Source organism: Mastomys coucha, unplaced genomic scaffold (assembly GCF_008632895.1).
Source record: "Mastomys coucha isolate ucsf_1 unplaced genomic scaffold, UCSF_Mcou_1 pScaffold7, whole genome shotgun sequence".
NCBI classification, from domain to species: Eukaryota; Metazoa; Chordata; class Mammalia; order Rodentia; family Muridae; genus Mastomys; species Mastomys coucha.
In genome coordinates, this window is record NW_022196913.1 from 24909647 (window position 1) to 24922640 (window position 12994).

The following is a 12994-nucleotide window of genomic DNA, read 5'->3' on the forward strand; positions in this document are numbered from 1 at the left end:
CAAGTGCCATCTACAGGGGGTCTGGGTCTAGCCAGTCAGCAAGGACAAGTCTGGAGCCAGACCAAGGAGAGAACAGTATAAACCCGGGCACAGAGAGAAAAGGCTAAGCGCATGAGCTCCTTGTAACACCACCAGCTTCTATCTTGTCTTTCCTCACCTACATTTTTCTCTACTTCTTTTCTTGATGAGAAGCAGAGGCCACTGCAGATCAGATGTAATTTCTGATTCATGCACAACCACTGTTGCAGTTTTCAGGATCACAAATCCCCCAGTCTCCCCCTGCAGAGAAAAAGGCGGAGGTTTGCCTCTGAGCAGAAAAACAAAGTGCATCGAGGAAGAAGTCTCAGGATTCTCAGGAACCGACGTAGAGAAAATCAAAATGGGAGCATCTGACAGCAGTGTTCCTCTGGGGGTATCACCTGGGGACCCATCAGTTCTTACAAACCTCAGGTGGCCCCAAGATTTTTCACCAGTTTGATCAGAGGTATAAGTCATTTGCATTCAGTACCTGATGAACAAATGGAGTACTGGTAGGAAATGCAACCACCCCTCTGAGAGCCCTGATGTTTGTAACCGCTGAGGTTTGGTTAGTGGAGGATACACATGTATAATGTTGCTTCTAGTGTCAGTAACACCGCTTGCCCATTCCTGGGTTCTTTTGACATTGCCCACTAAGAATTCAGTTGTCAGGGGTGAAAAGCCATCTATTGAATGCCTGCTATATAGTAGGTATTACTCTGCCATACCTCTCTGAAGGAAACCATCCTTTTCTAGCAGAGGCATGTCACCCATTGAGAGGGTAAAGGACTTGCTTACTGCTGAAGAGATAAGTCAGGGTCACTTACTATGTCAACTCAAAGCCCAAGCATACCAGATGCATTCAAAGCTTCCAAGCCATGGGCTGGTTGTAGGTGGAGTTGACTGATCACACATCAATGATGAAGCATATACAACTTGCACAGCCCCTGACCCTGAGGTTTTCCATGCTTGCATGCAGCTGTGCACTGAGACTACCAGATTCTCGGGCCTTGAGGCTATTCCAAGTGCTTTTCTGAAAGATGTCTTCAGTCTCTGGGTCAGACAGACCTGACCATGCACTCTTGAAGATTGACTGGTCCAGAAAAGATGTTCAATAATTTCTGCCTTTTTGTATTTGTGACCTTTTTCCCAAACATTACATGTTGCCCCGCAACTATCATAGAACCTTAGAATTTCTGCATGCTTGCCCTGAGCCACAGATTTCGTTGTGTTACCACACGGAAAATAGCCAGAGTTTTAATTTACTACACATTTACTCCTTGTCTGACAAGGTGCTTTGGGTTCAACATCACCTGAATCCTCATAGTAACCCTATAAGGTAATGCTCCCATTACCCAAGGTAACTGAGAAAAATGGAGAAAGAAAGTTGGCTCACTTGCCTGATACATTCCTCATGTAACGGTACATTGGAGAGTCAAACACATGCTTTTGTTTTTTGGTTTTCAGTTACTCCATCATTCCATCTAAAGCTCTCCTCAACCCCAAGGTCAAGGGTCAAAAGCAGCAGCAGCACTCTGCCGAACAAAGCACCTGCATCATGCAGGAAATATTTCTAAGAAAAAAAGACCAGCAGGCTTCCTGAGCTACCGGTGGCAACTGGTGGACCACATGGCTCCAGCTGGGTGATCTCAACTGGGCAGTCTCTCTGGCCCAGACCTCCAGAGTTCCTTGATGGATCGCTGCTGCCAGCTGTACAACAACTTGCCCACCCCATGGTCAGCCACCACAATGCCTATCTACCTGGTAGAATCAAAACTCTTAAAGCTTATACTTAACCAGTCAGATTTATGTATCAATAAATTCTCAATTTACAAGATGCCAGGACAATAATTTCAGAACCAATTGATAATGATAAAAGCTTTATCCCAATTATTCTAACCTTAAGATATCGCAACTACCTGTGGTTCAAGTCCACCTCCATCTTGGCTTTCCTTTTCATCCCCCTTTCCTCTAGAGGATCTGTGTCTCTGCAACTCTTAGCCCCGCCTCCCTTTTCCCTGTCCAATCACTGGCCTCCTGCTGCCCTAACATTTTAGTGTGATTGGATAGGGAAAATCCTGTCTTACCTGCACTCAAGGTCAAGTCACTATCAATAGGCAGTGCTAATTGTCCTCAGGAGAGCACAGGGAAAAGGAGACATGATAGGGGGTGGCAGAGAGATTGTATGTGGAGTGGGGATTGAGGATGAGTTTGATGTATTGAATACATGTATGAAATTGTAAAAAAAAAAAAGCTATCATATTAAACAAAAACATACTAATAAATTTAACTAACTTGAATAATTAAAGTCTGTAATAAGTTTTTCTCAGAGCCAAAGCAAGAAGGGACAGTCATACGACTCTTATCTGGACTGAGTTACTTTAGTCTCTGAGCTTGTCTTAGTGTTTGGTGTGTCCTATTAAAAACTACCAAAACATTTATTTTTAAGTCCCTTTTTCCAGATTGCTTTCCTCAGAAAAACAGTGCCAAATCCTCCACTTCAAAGCAGAAAAATCAGTCTCTTAAATGTGAGCAAATGGCCCTCAGGTGGAAAACATGAGCACATCTGCAAATTCTCAGGGAAAATGATGCGGCCTGCCCAGGCAAGTCAATCCGAGGTAGCTAGCTCGCACATCTTTTCTTCTTATTAGATTTAAGATCTAGCCCTGCTGATGGCCCATTGTTTTCTGCATACCAAATAGAAGGCTTTAAGAAAGCTGGGCCCTGCAAGGAATAGTCTCTCTTTGCTGGGCCCTGCAAGGAATAGTCTCTCTTTGCTGGGCCCTGCAAGGAATAGTCTCTCTTTGCTAGAGGAAAGTCACCCCTGTACAGAAGGCTCTCTGACAAAGCAAGGAGTCCATCCTCACACATATAGCCAATTAGAAGAAAGCTAAATACGTTTAAATATAATTTTGCATTACATTTTATAATCATAATTATTCTACATTACAACTATAACTTCCTCACTATGTGGGTGCTGCCAATCAGATTGCTGAAGGGCTGTGTGCAGGTGGTGTTCAGTTTTCTTCTTAGGTTTTAGTTTACATTTCATTTCATTTTGCAAGAATGAAAGGGGAAGGGCTTCTCTCTTCCAAGCCAACAGAGAGCTTCGGGCAAACCTCAAGGTTCATGTGGTTTATGGTCACTGACTTCAGCCAGAGGCCGGAAGTACTGTTTCTGTCAATGTGCAACTTGGCTATTTCTTTTTCCTGAAGTCTTTGCTCAGAGGGACTGCCTACCAAGGACTTCTCCATCTCTTCCTAGATCTGGACATCTGAGCCTCTCTCAGACGTCTCAGAATAGCCACTGTGTGTATGTGTGTGTGTGTGTGTGTGTGTGTGTGTGTGTGTGTACTCACTTGCATCACACTTGCTGCACAGTGTGTTCATGGCAGTGTGCATTGGGGTGTGGTAACTACAGAGGGGCCAAGCAGGGTTGAGAAGTGGAGTGATCTTGTAGACCAAGATTGTGGCTCCTGGTACAGCTCAGGATGAAGTCCCCCTGGAAAATCTTCAAGACCACCTTTCTGTTTCTTCTGCTCTCTCACTCACTGGCCTCTGTGCCCTATGAGAACCAGCCAGGTGCCAGTTACTCCCATGGCCAAAACTGTTTAGGTATGTACATTCTAATTGTTTTCTATATGTTTATAACAATGAGGTCTGATACTTTGCTTGCACAATAATTCCTCAACATCAAAATTAGATGTGGTAGCATGTACCTGTCTGTATTCCTAGCACTCCAGGAGATGAGGCAGGAAGATTACCAGATGGAAGATAGTCTGGGCTATATATTGAAACCCTATCTCAAAAGTAATCAAACAAAAAATCCTCTTCTGTAGTTGGGAATGTTTTCTTTTGCATCAGCTCCCTTTATATCTGAAATTCTCAGTTCTTGATGTGGTACTGAATTCAGACATCTGGACTGCATTGCTGTCGTTGTCCTCCTCCTCCTCCTCCTCCTCGTCCTCCTCCTTGTCCTCCTCCTTGTCCTCCTCCTTGTCCTCCTCCTCGTCCTCCTCCTCGCCCTCCTTGTCCTCCTCCTTGTCCTCCTCGTCCTCCTCCTCTTCCTCCACCACCACCTCTTTCTTCTCTTCCTACTCCTCTGTAAGACTCTGATGAGCCTTAGCTTACCAGAGACCCCCCTGAGTGAATCACATGGAGCCTGATCGATGCAAAGAACATGAGGATTTTTATTCCAGTGCACTGAGGCTATCCCTGATCCTCAGGAAAGGAGGAGACCCTGTACAGTTTGTTCAGTGAGCTTTTATACAATTTTCAGGGCAGCAGCCATTAGACACAATGTGATTGGTAGAACAGTGTGACTTTTTAAACTTATTGGTCTTTAGACTTCCCTTATCTGAAGGTGGGCAAAGGTCCACCCTGTGGAATGTACCCCCACCCACAGGAAGTTTCTCACTCTGTGTTCTGAGGAATGTTAATTAGCTTTTCTCTTCTGGAGAGTTCCGCTACCTTCCTAAAATTCCTGGCCTCCCAGCGTTTTTCTGAGAAGTCCCTGTTTACTTGGATCTTCCTCCTCCTCCTCCTTCTCCTCCTCCTCCTCCTCCTCCTCCTCCTCCTCCTCCTGACCTGTTAGTGCCTCTTACCTAGTCCTCTCCATACTGTTGTGTTCTCCTTAGTTGACAGGGATAATAACATGTACTTTACTGGAGAACTGTGAAAACTAAGACCCTGCATGTATGTCTGTGACACCTGTACCCAGTAAGGGCTCAGCTCTTCAGCTTCCTTCATTATTTTGGGGGAATTTAGCTATAGTAACCTGACAGAAACTCTGAACACTGACTGAGATATGGCTTTGTGACTTCTCCTTTGTAGGAACATTTTATTTTCAACATTTCTTTGTATTTGCTTTATGTCTTCTGAGGACAGTGGGGAATAAGGTGAAACCTTCTATGCTGGCCATAGAAGGTTTTATGTCAATGAGACACAAGCTGGTCATCTGAGAGAACCTCAACTAAGAAGTCTCCATCAGACTGTAGAGCCTGCAGGGCATTTTCTTAATTAGGGGTTCATGGAGGAGAGCCTAGTTCATTGTGGGTGGGTTGTTTCCAGGGCTTGGTTATCCTGGCTTCTATAACAAAGCAGGCTGAGCAAGCCATGAGGAGCAAACTAGTAAACAACTCCCCTCCACATCCTCTTTGTCAGTTCTTGCATCCAGGTTCCCTCCCTGTTTGAATGACTGCCCTGACTTCCCTCAGTGACGGGACTGTTACCTGGAAGTGTAAACTGAGATAAACCTTTCCTCCTCAAGTTGCTTTGATTGTGGTGTTTCACCACAGCAATGGTAACCCTAACCAGGACAACTTTCATATTTATATTATACAATGGACATGTAGCAGAAGAGAGAACTGGGATGGCATGGGCAAGTGCAGCCACACAGACTCAGAACTAAGAAACAATTACTAGTAAACAGACTCAATATAGAATCCTGGCCAAAAATCACCCTAGGGATAACTGTGATTGATGGCCAAGTACTATATACAGGGAACCTGGGCACAAGTTCTGACACTTAGGAGTTCTGTGTAGAGGCAATAATAAAAAGTCTGACTTAGTCAGGTTTTGACAAAACCATGATCTTATTATGTACACCAAGGAACCCATCTCTAGTGGCAAAGCCTTCATTTAAAAATAACACTCAAAGAACCTGATCCATTGGTTCCTTTGGAACCAGGTCTAGGAGGAGGGGTCATCTTTACTTAGTCTTTAGATCCCTAAAATCACAGCTTACTGCCATTCCATTTTCCCAGAGCAAACCTGCAAGTTTATCAAATGAAACCCACCAGGGAAAGTCTCTGGGAGTCACTTCTGTTTCCAGGGGGCTACAAATGGACTTTCTGGGTTTAGTCCAGCAATCTACCATGATATCCCCAGATCTTCATACCAGTAGAGTGGACACAAGGTTCTCATTTCCTTCCCTGCCAGGTCCCAGCAAGACTATGGAGTGTTGGAAGCCATGTTAAGAGCATTCCAGGAATACACTCTGTATATCCACTGTTTCAGAACAAATGAAAATAATAGCCATTTGTTGCAGCATGATTTTTTCAGTAAGGAATTTGCACACAGCGTGGATGGTGATTTTTCTGTGCTATGTAGGTAGGGGTCACTGGATTGATGGGTTTGAAACTATGATAGCTTCTAGACACACACACACACACACACACACACACACACACACACACACACCTCCCTGATTCATCCTGCTCCCATCCACATCCACTCCCAGTCTACCCACAAAATCTATTCAATTTTCCTTTCCTGGGGGAATCCATACACCCTTACTAGAGTCTTCCTCTTTACCTAACCTCTCTGAGTCTGTGGATTATAGTTTGAAGACCATTTATTCAACAGCTAAAATCCAATTACAAGTGAATATGTTATATTTGTCTTTATGGTTCTGGGTTACCTCACTCAAGATGATTTTTGTCTAGTTCCATTCATTTGATTGCGAATTTCATGATGTCATTTTTTTTTTTAGCTTTTCTATTACCTATGTATTTTTTCTCATATTCTTACTTTTTATTTTCCTCTTTTCATTTTCAAATTGAAAACAGTCATGTTTTTTAAAAAATCATCCAGTCTAGTTTTATCTTTTATCCTAGAAGTAGAGATGGTTCAACATACAGAAGTTTATAAGTGTAATGAAACACATAAGTAGACATGAAGACAAAAATAAAGGCAAAAGTAATATGACTGTATCTCTCTCTCGCTCTCTCATTATATACATGTATATACACATACATATGTATACTATGTCATTTTTTAAACCACTGAGTAATTCTCCATTTTGTTGATTACCACCTTTTCCTTATCCATTCTTCAGCTAAGGGACATCCAGGATTTTTCTGGCTATTATGAATAAAGCAGCAATGAACATGATTGAGCAAGTGTCTTTGTGGTAGGATGGAGTGTCCTTTGGGTATATGCCCAAGAGTGGTAAAGCTAGGATGTGGAGTAGATTGATTCTTAATTTTCTAAGAAACTGCCATCTTTATGTCTATAGTATTTGTACAAGTTTGCACATCTCTAGCAATGGAATACAATTATAGTAGCTGAACAAGTTTGCACATCCCTAGCAATGGAGTGCAAGCATAGTGGCTGTATAAGTGTGCACAACCCTTGCCCTGCATCCTCACCAACTGTCACTTGTGTTATTGATTTTAGAAGTATCTGTCTTCTGGGAAGTCACCACCCAATTTAGAGAAAAATCTAGAGATCGATAGCTCCTGTTCTGAAGTCCCCAGCACTTCAAAAAGTACATGTCCTATACATTAACATGTATATATAATATGTATTTATAACATATGCAATTTTGGGTAAATATAAAATAATGACTCCAATATCTTTTTCTATGGATCCTTAATATATTTACCTGTCCTCCCTCCCTCTCCTTCGGTATACCCTCCATCTTTCCTCCCCAGTTTAAGTCCCCCATTTACCCATTTCTCCCTTCATATAACCTATGTCCTGAGATTCCCCACTCTCTAGCTCCCCACATCTTGGTCCTTTTTCCCTTTCCTAGTTCCAGTGGCTATTCTCAGTTTCCTATTCACATCCTGGAGCTAAGAACCACAAATGAAAACCTACGATGTTTGTCTTTCTGAGTCTGAATTACCCCAGTCAGTATAATATTTTCCAGTTCCATCCATTTAACCACCAAATTTCATGATTTTTAATAGAGTTTTCTTTTTGAGTTTCATATACAGATCCCATGTCAAATGTATATCTGGCTAAATTTTTTCTCTATTCTGTGAGTTTTTCTTCACTTTTATTACTGTGTCCTGCCTAGAAAAAAAATTGTTTTATTAGATGAGTCCCTACTTTTTTATCTCTTGTGCTGCTGGGCCATATCTAATAGATCCATTTTAAGTTGCTTTTGTCAGTGTATCTGATGTGTTACAACAGTGAGTTGCGTTAGAACATACCACACACTAGGACCAAACAGTTCCACATGTAAGAGGTTTAATTGAGAGGGAGAGAGGGGGCAGTAGCATGGAAAGAGAGGAGGAGGAGAGAGAAAGAGATGGAGGAATGTTCCCTGTATATATATATATATATATATATATATATATATATATATATATATATATATGGGTTCTGACATAGTGGCTGCAGGTAAAGGTGGGAGGTGAGCCCAATGGATTCTGGAAATATGGTGGCTGTTGCTCTGGCAACAGGTCTGTGGACCCACCCATGCATCACCACAGGCTTTGGATGCCCTGATGCTAACATACCTCCCTTTTTGATATTATAAAGAGAAGGAAAGAAAAAGGGAAGGGGAAGCTGATGATGAAAAGGGAATGAGGTTGTTGTGTCTCTTAAGCTTCTTTCTGCTGTCTAGGGGCGTTGTCAATGAAGGGCTAGCTGGCTTTCACCATCGGGATCCACTTGGTAAATGTTTGCACCAGGTTCCTCTGTGGACAGTGGCTCTTCTGTGGGCAGCGGCTGGTAATCATGTAATAGGAGCTGATTAATAGTTTTGTTAGAAATTTTTTGTATTTGTCATTGAAGAAATATAGAAACAAGATTAATGAGGCAGGGAGCAAATAATAACGCCAGGAAGATGACTAGAAAATGAGTTACAAATGGAAGTATCCACTTCCATATGGGGTTTTCAAAAACCCCAGAACTGGAGGTCTCACAGTCCCTGAAATTTTTTTATGTCTGACCATAGCTCCTGAATTTTATTTCTTACTATCCTGGATTGGTTGACGTAGAAGCAACATTCTTCTTGGAGGAAAAGGCAAAGACCACCTTCTTTAGCTGTCAGGACATCTAGTCCCCGTCTGTTCTGAAGCACCACGACTGCCAAAGAATCGATCTGTTTTTGGATAGTAAGCACAGTTTCAGACATTTTTTGAAAATTGCTTTGAAACTGAGAAGTGAATATATTATATTGAATCATGGAAGTTGTTATCCCTGCAACTTCAATACCAACACCTATGGCTATTCCTGTAGCAACCAAGAGAGGCACAACTTGGACTGCCCTCTTATGCTGGGCAGCTACCATATCTACAACTGGGATTGGCAGGGGCTCGTTTCCCTGGATTACTCTCAGTTCAGGGAAAAGAAGTACTAATGTGCAAACTCCTGACCAGCTAGCAGGTAGATGATGATATGTCTGAGTGCCACAAAGAATTGACGCGTTTTGGATTATAGGGCATTGTGGCAAAGATTATATATCAAGGGTTATGGTTCTATTGCAGTCTAGGGAGCTCAGCATTACCATTGAATGAGTCCCAGAGGCCTTAAAACAGGTTGCCATGCCAAAGAGAGCGACAGAGGTAAGGTATCGAGTCATGGCGACACTGGAGCCAGGGCAGCTGACAAAGGGTGAAGTAACGTGTAGAGGTGCTGTAAGTGACAATTGTGAGTTAGTTCCAGGGGGTACACATAACCAGCAATCCTTAAAGCGTCTAGGTCTGGTGACATTAAGGAGTTGGTATGCCGAGGTCAAGCTATTCTGAAGTAAAAGGCGAAATGACAAGTTAGTGCCATTTATGAGGGGTGATGTCAAAGAGGTAAGGACCTCAGAGAAGTGTTTGACTATCTCCCCTGCTTTTCCAATATCCAGGGGTTGGGCAATTGAGACATATTTTCTCTGGATATGGATGGTACTTACTGGGGCCCCGGGCTGATTTTTATGATAGAGCTTACCAAGGACTCCTGTCTCCCACCTGGAATCCCATGGGTCTTGTATGTAGAAAAAGAGAGTCTTGTGATGTTGATAGAAGAAATGATTGATCCATGATCTTAGCATATGTATTTGACAAGACTAATATGGGCAGCCCCCAAATTCGTCTGGCCATTTTCTACAATAATCTTTCGTCTGGTCAAAGAGAAAGCAAGTATAGAGATCATAATATTTAGATGGGATTACAGATACTGGGATGATAGTAATTTGGATTGGTTCCTGGCATCTGGCTATGGAGCAGTTTCCTGACCCTATATGGAAAGACTTTGTTATCTGTGGAGGTTTCTTGAACCTCAAATCTCCAGATATAAGGGCTACCCTGGATAGAAATGAACAGCAGGGGGAGGATGAGAAACCCATGTCTAATCCAGTGAGGTTGAGCTCGGTTGCTGGAGTGGAGTCTCATTTTTTGGGATTGGGGACAAGGTGAGTGGTTTCATTGTCCTCTGGAGCTTAACAGAGCATGGTCCTGTTAAGATTGATGTGTATGAAGAAGTCATTTTTAGGTGGAGGAATGAAAGGTTTGAGGTGAGACAGATGGACCCAATGAGAGAGTCCCTCAAGTTCAGCAGCTGTAGGGGTCACAAGAATTACTTTAAAAGGGCCCTGCCATTTGAGAGGGAGAGGTGAGGGCTGATGACCTGGAGGGGATAGAAGGACTTGGTCTCCAATGTTGATAGGTAGTGGACAGCAGACAGTGTATGGCTGAAGTAGATGGTGTCAGCAAAGTTCCATAGGAGAGAACGGAGGTGGCAAAGTAATGGGGTAAGTAGATGGTCTAGGAGGGGAGAGCATTTAGGTGAAAGACCAGGAGTTAGGACTGGACGTCCATACATGAGTTCAAAGGGAGAGATGAGGAGAGGTCGCTTTGAGGGAGCTCGTAACCTGAAAAGAGCCAGAGGTAGTTTTACCCAATCAAGGTGAAGTTCCTGTGACAGCTTAACAAGAGTGGTTTTTAAAGAGCGATTAGTTCTTTCTACCTTACCAGAAGATTGAGAGTGGTAAGGAATGTGAAAATGCCAGGGGATATTTAGGGCCTTAGATAGGATTTGAGAGACTTGGGAAGTAAATTCAGGACCATTGTCTGATTGGAGAGAGGCTGGTACACCAAACCGGGGTATGATCTCTTGGAGGAGGAGATCAGAGACTGTCTGAGCATTTTCGTTAGTTGTGGGAAATATCTCTACCCACCCCGAGGTATCTACCAAGACCAGGAGGTACTTGGCACGCCTGACAGTGGGCATGTGGGTAAAGTCAAGTTGCCAGTCAGTTCCAGGAAGGGAACCTCTAGCCTAATGGGTAGAAAAAGGGGTGCTACGATACTTTGAGTTGGGGTCAGACTTCTGACAGATTTTACAAGAAGCAGTGATAGATTTTAAGAAGCTTACATCCTCAGGAGTAGGCTGTAGGTGGGTCTTAACAAAAGAAGGCAATGCTTGGCTGTTAAGATGAAAGAGTTGGTAAAGATATGACAGAGTTTGGGGGGTGTCAGCAGCTGAAGATGGTGGAGATGTAGGTTGCAGTGTAAGGATGTCCTGGGAAGGGTGAGACAAGTCTAGGCCCCCAAGGGCCACAGCTCTAGCTGCCTTGTCAGCTCCGTTGTTTCCCCTGGAGACAATAGAGTCATCTGTCTGGTGTGATCTACAGTGGACAATCCCAATGGCTGTGGGAAAATAGGAGGCCTTTAGCATAGCCATTAATTTGGTTTGCATTAGTTACTGATCCTCCTTTTGTGGTAAGTAACCCATGCTTCTTCCAGATAGCAGCATGAGACAGGATATGAAAAACAAATTTGGGATCTGTGTAGATGTTGAGGGATTTTCCATGTGCCAGTTGAAAGGCACGGATGGGTAAGGGCTATTAGTTCAGCCTGTTGATTGGTGGTGTGAGTAGGAAGGGCCTGTGCCCCTACCACGTCGGTGTCTGACACTATGGCATAATCATCTTTTCTAGCCTCTTCATGTAAAAAGAAGCTGCCATCTGTATACCAGATATAGATGGCCTGAGGCAGTGTGCCCTCTTGTATGTGTGAAGGATGAGGTAATAGTTCCTCTAAAGTTTCAGTGCAGGAGTGAGATAGGGAGTGATCAGTATTAGGTTGAGGAAGAAGATTGGAAATATTAAGAGGTGGGCATGATTGGAAGGTGAGTGTAGAATCCTCTATTAGAGCCACCTGAAGGGAAAGAACCCTAGAGGGAGGTAGAGTTTGTAAGCCTTTATAAGTTAGGAGCTGTGACAAGCTATGAGAAGAGAAGACAGTTATAGGCGACCCAAAAGTTAGTTTCTTTTGACTCTCTAATAAGGAGTTCAGTAGCTGCTAACGTACAGATACAAGGTGCCCATCCCTGGATGGTTACATCTAGTTTTTTTGATAAGTAAGCTACAGGTGCAAAAGAGGGTCCCAGTTGATGACCTAAGACTCCCAGGGCAAATCCATCTTTTTCAGTTACATAGAGGGAAAAAGGACGAGTTAGGTCAGGGAGATGTAAAGCTGGGGCCTTAAGGAGAGCATGTTGAAGCCTCTGAAAGGGCTTGGTAATAGGTTTGAGAAGAGGCTCATGGGTGGGGCCTAACGCTGCTTCATATAGGGGATGAGAAAGGAGGGAAAAGGAAGGAACCCACGGATGTAAAAAGCTATCTATTCTTAGGAATGATAAAATTTCTTCCTTTGTAGAAGGAACAGTTAGAGACTGAATGAGATTCTTTCTATCTAAGGTAATAGCCTTGTGGGTTGGGGTAATTGTTAGTCCCAAATAGGTGACCTGAGGTGTGGACAGTTGGACTTTAGAAAGTGAGACCCTGTAGCCTCAACGGGAGAGGGAATTTAGGAGAGTAGAGGTGTTGGCTTGGCTCATTTCTAGAGAGGGGCTATAGAGAAGTACATCATCTATATACAATATAATCTTAGATTTAGGGAGAGACAAGGAGAGTAAGTCAGAAGCCAGGTCTTGACCAAAGAGATGTGGGTTATCCTGGAATCCCTGAGGTAGAACAGTCCAGGTAAGTTGGGTAGAAAAGTGGGTATTAGGATCTGTCCAGGTGAAGGCAAATATATTTTGTGACTGGGCATCTAGAGGGATAGAGAAGAATGCATCCTTGAGATCTAGGACTGAGAAATGGGAATTCCCTGAGGGGATAGTGGAAAGAAGTGTGTAAGGATTAGTCACAACAGGATGGAGAGAAACTACTGCAGAATTAATGTGCCCGAGGTCTTGAACCAGGCGATAGTTACCATTAGGCTTCTTTTTTTTTTTTTTATTTTATTTTA

The 12994-nt window shown here is 43.1% G+C and overlaps 1 protein-coding gene across 2 annotated transcripts in view; it reads left to right on the forward strand.

Annotated features, from left to right (window-relative positions):
• The first annotated feature begins 3259 nt into the window (after nucleotides 1-3259).
• The window catches only part of Aoah (acyloxyacyl hydrolase), a 251423-nt gene continuing 241688 nt past the window's right edge, over nucleotides 3260-12994 (forward strand). For both annotated transcript variants that reach the window (XM_031359270.1, XM_031359271.1), the window contains exon 1: nucleotides 3260-3632. In XM_031359270.1, coding sequence (XP_031215130.1) covers nucleotides 3509-3632 — 124 coding nt within the window. In that variant the 5' untranslated portion in view covers nucleotides 3260-3508. The remainder of the gene's footprint in view (nucleotides 3633-12994) is intronic.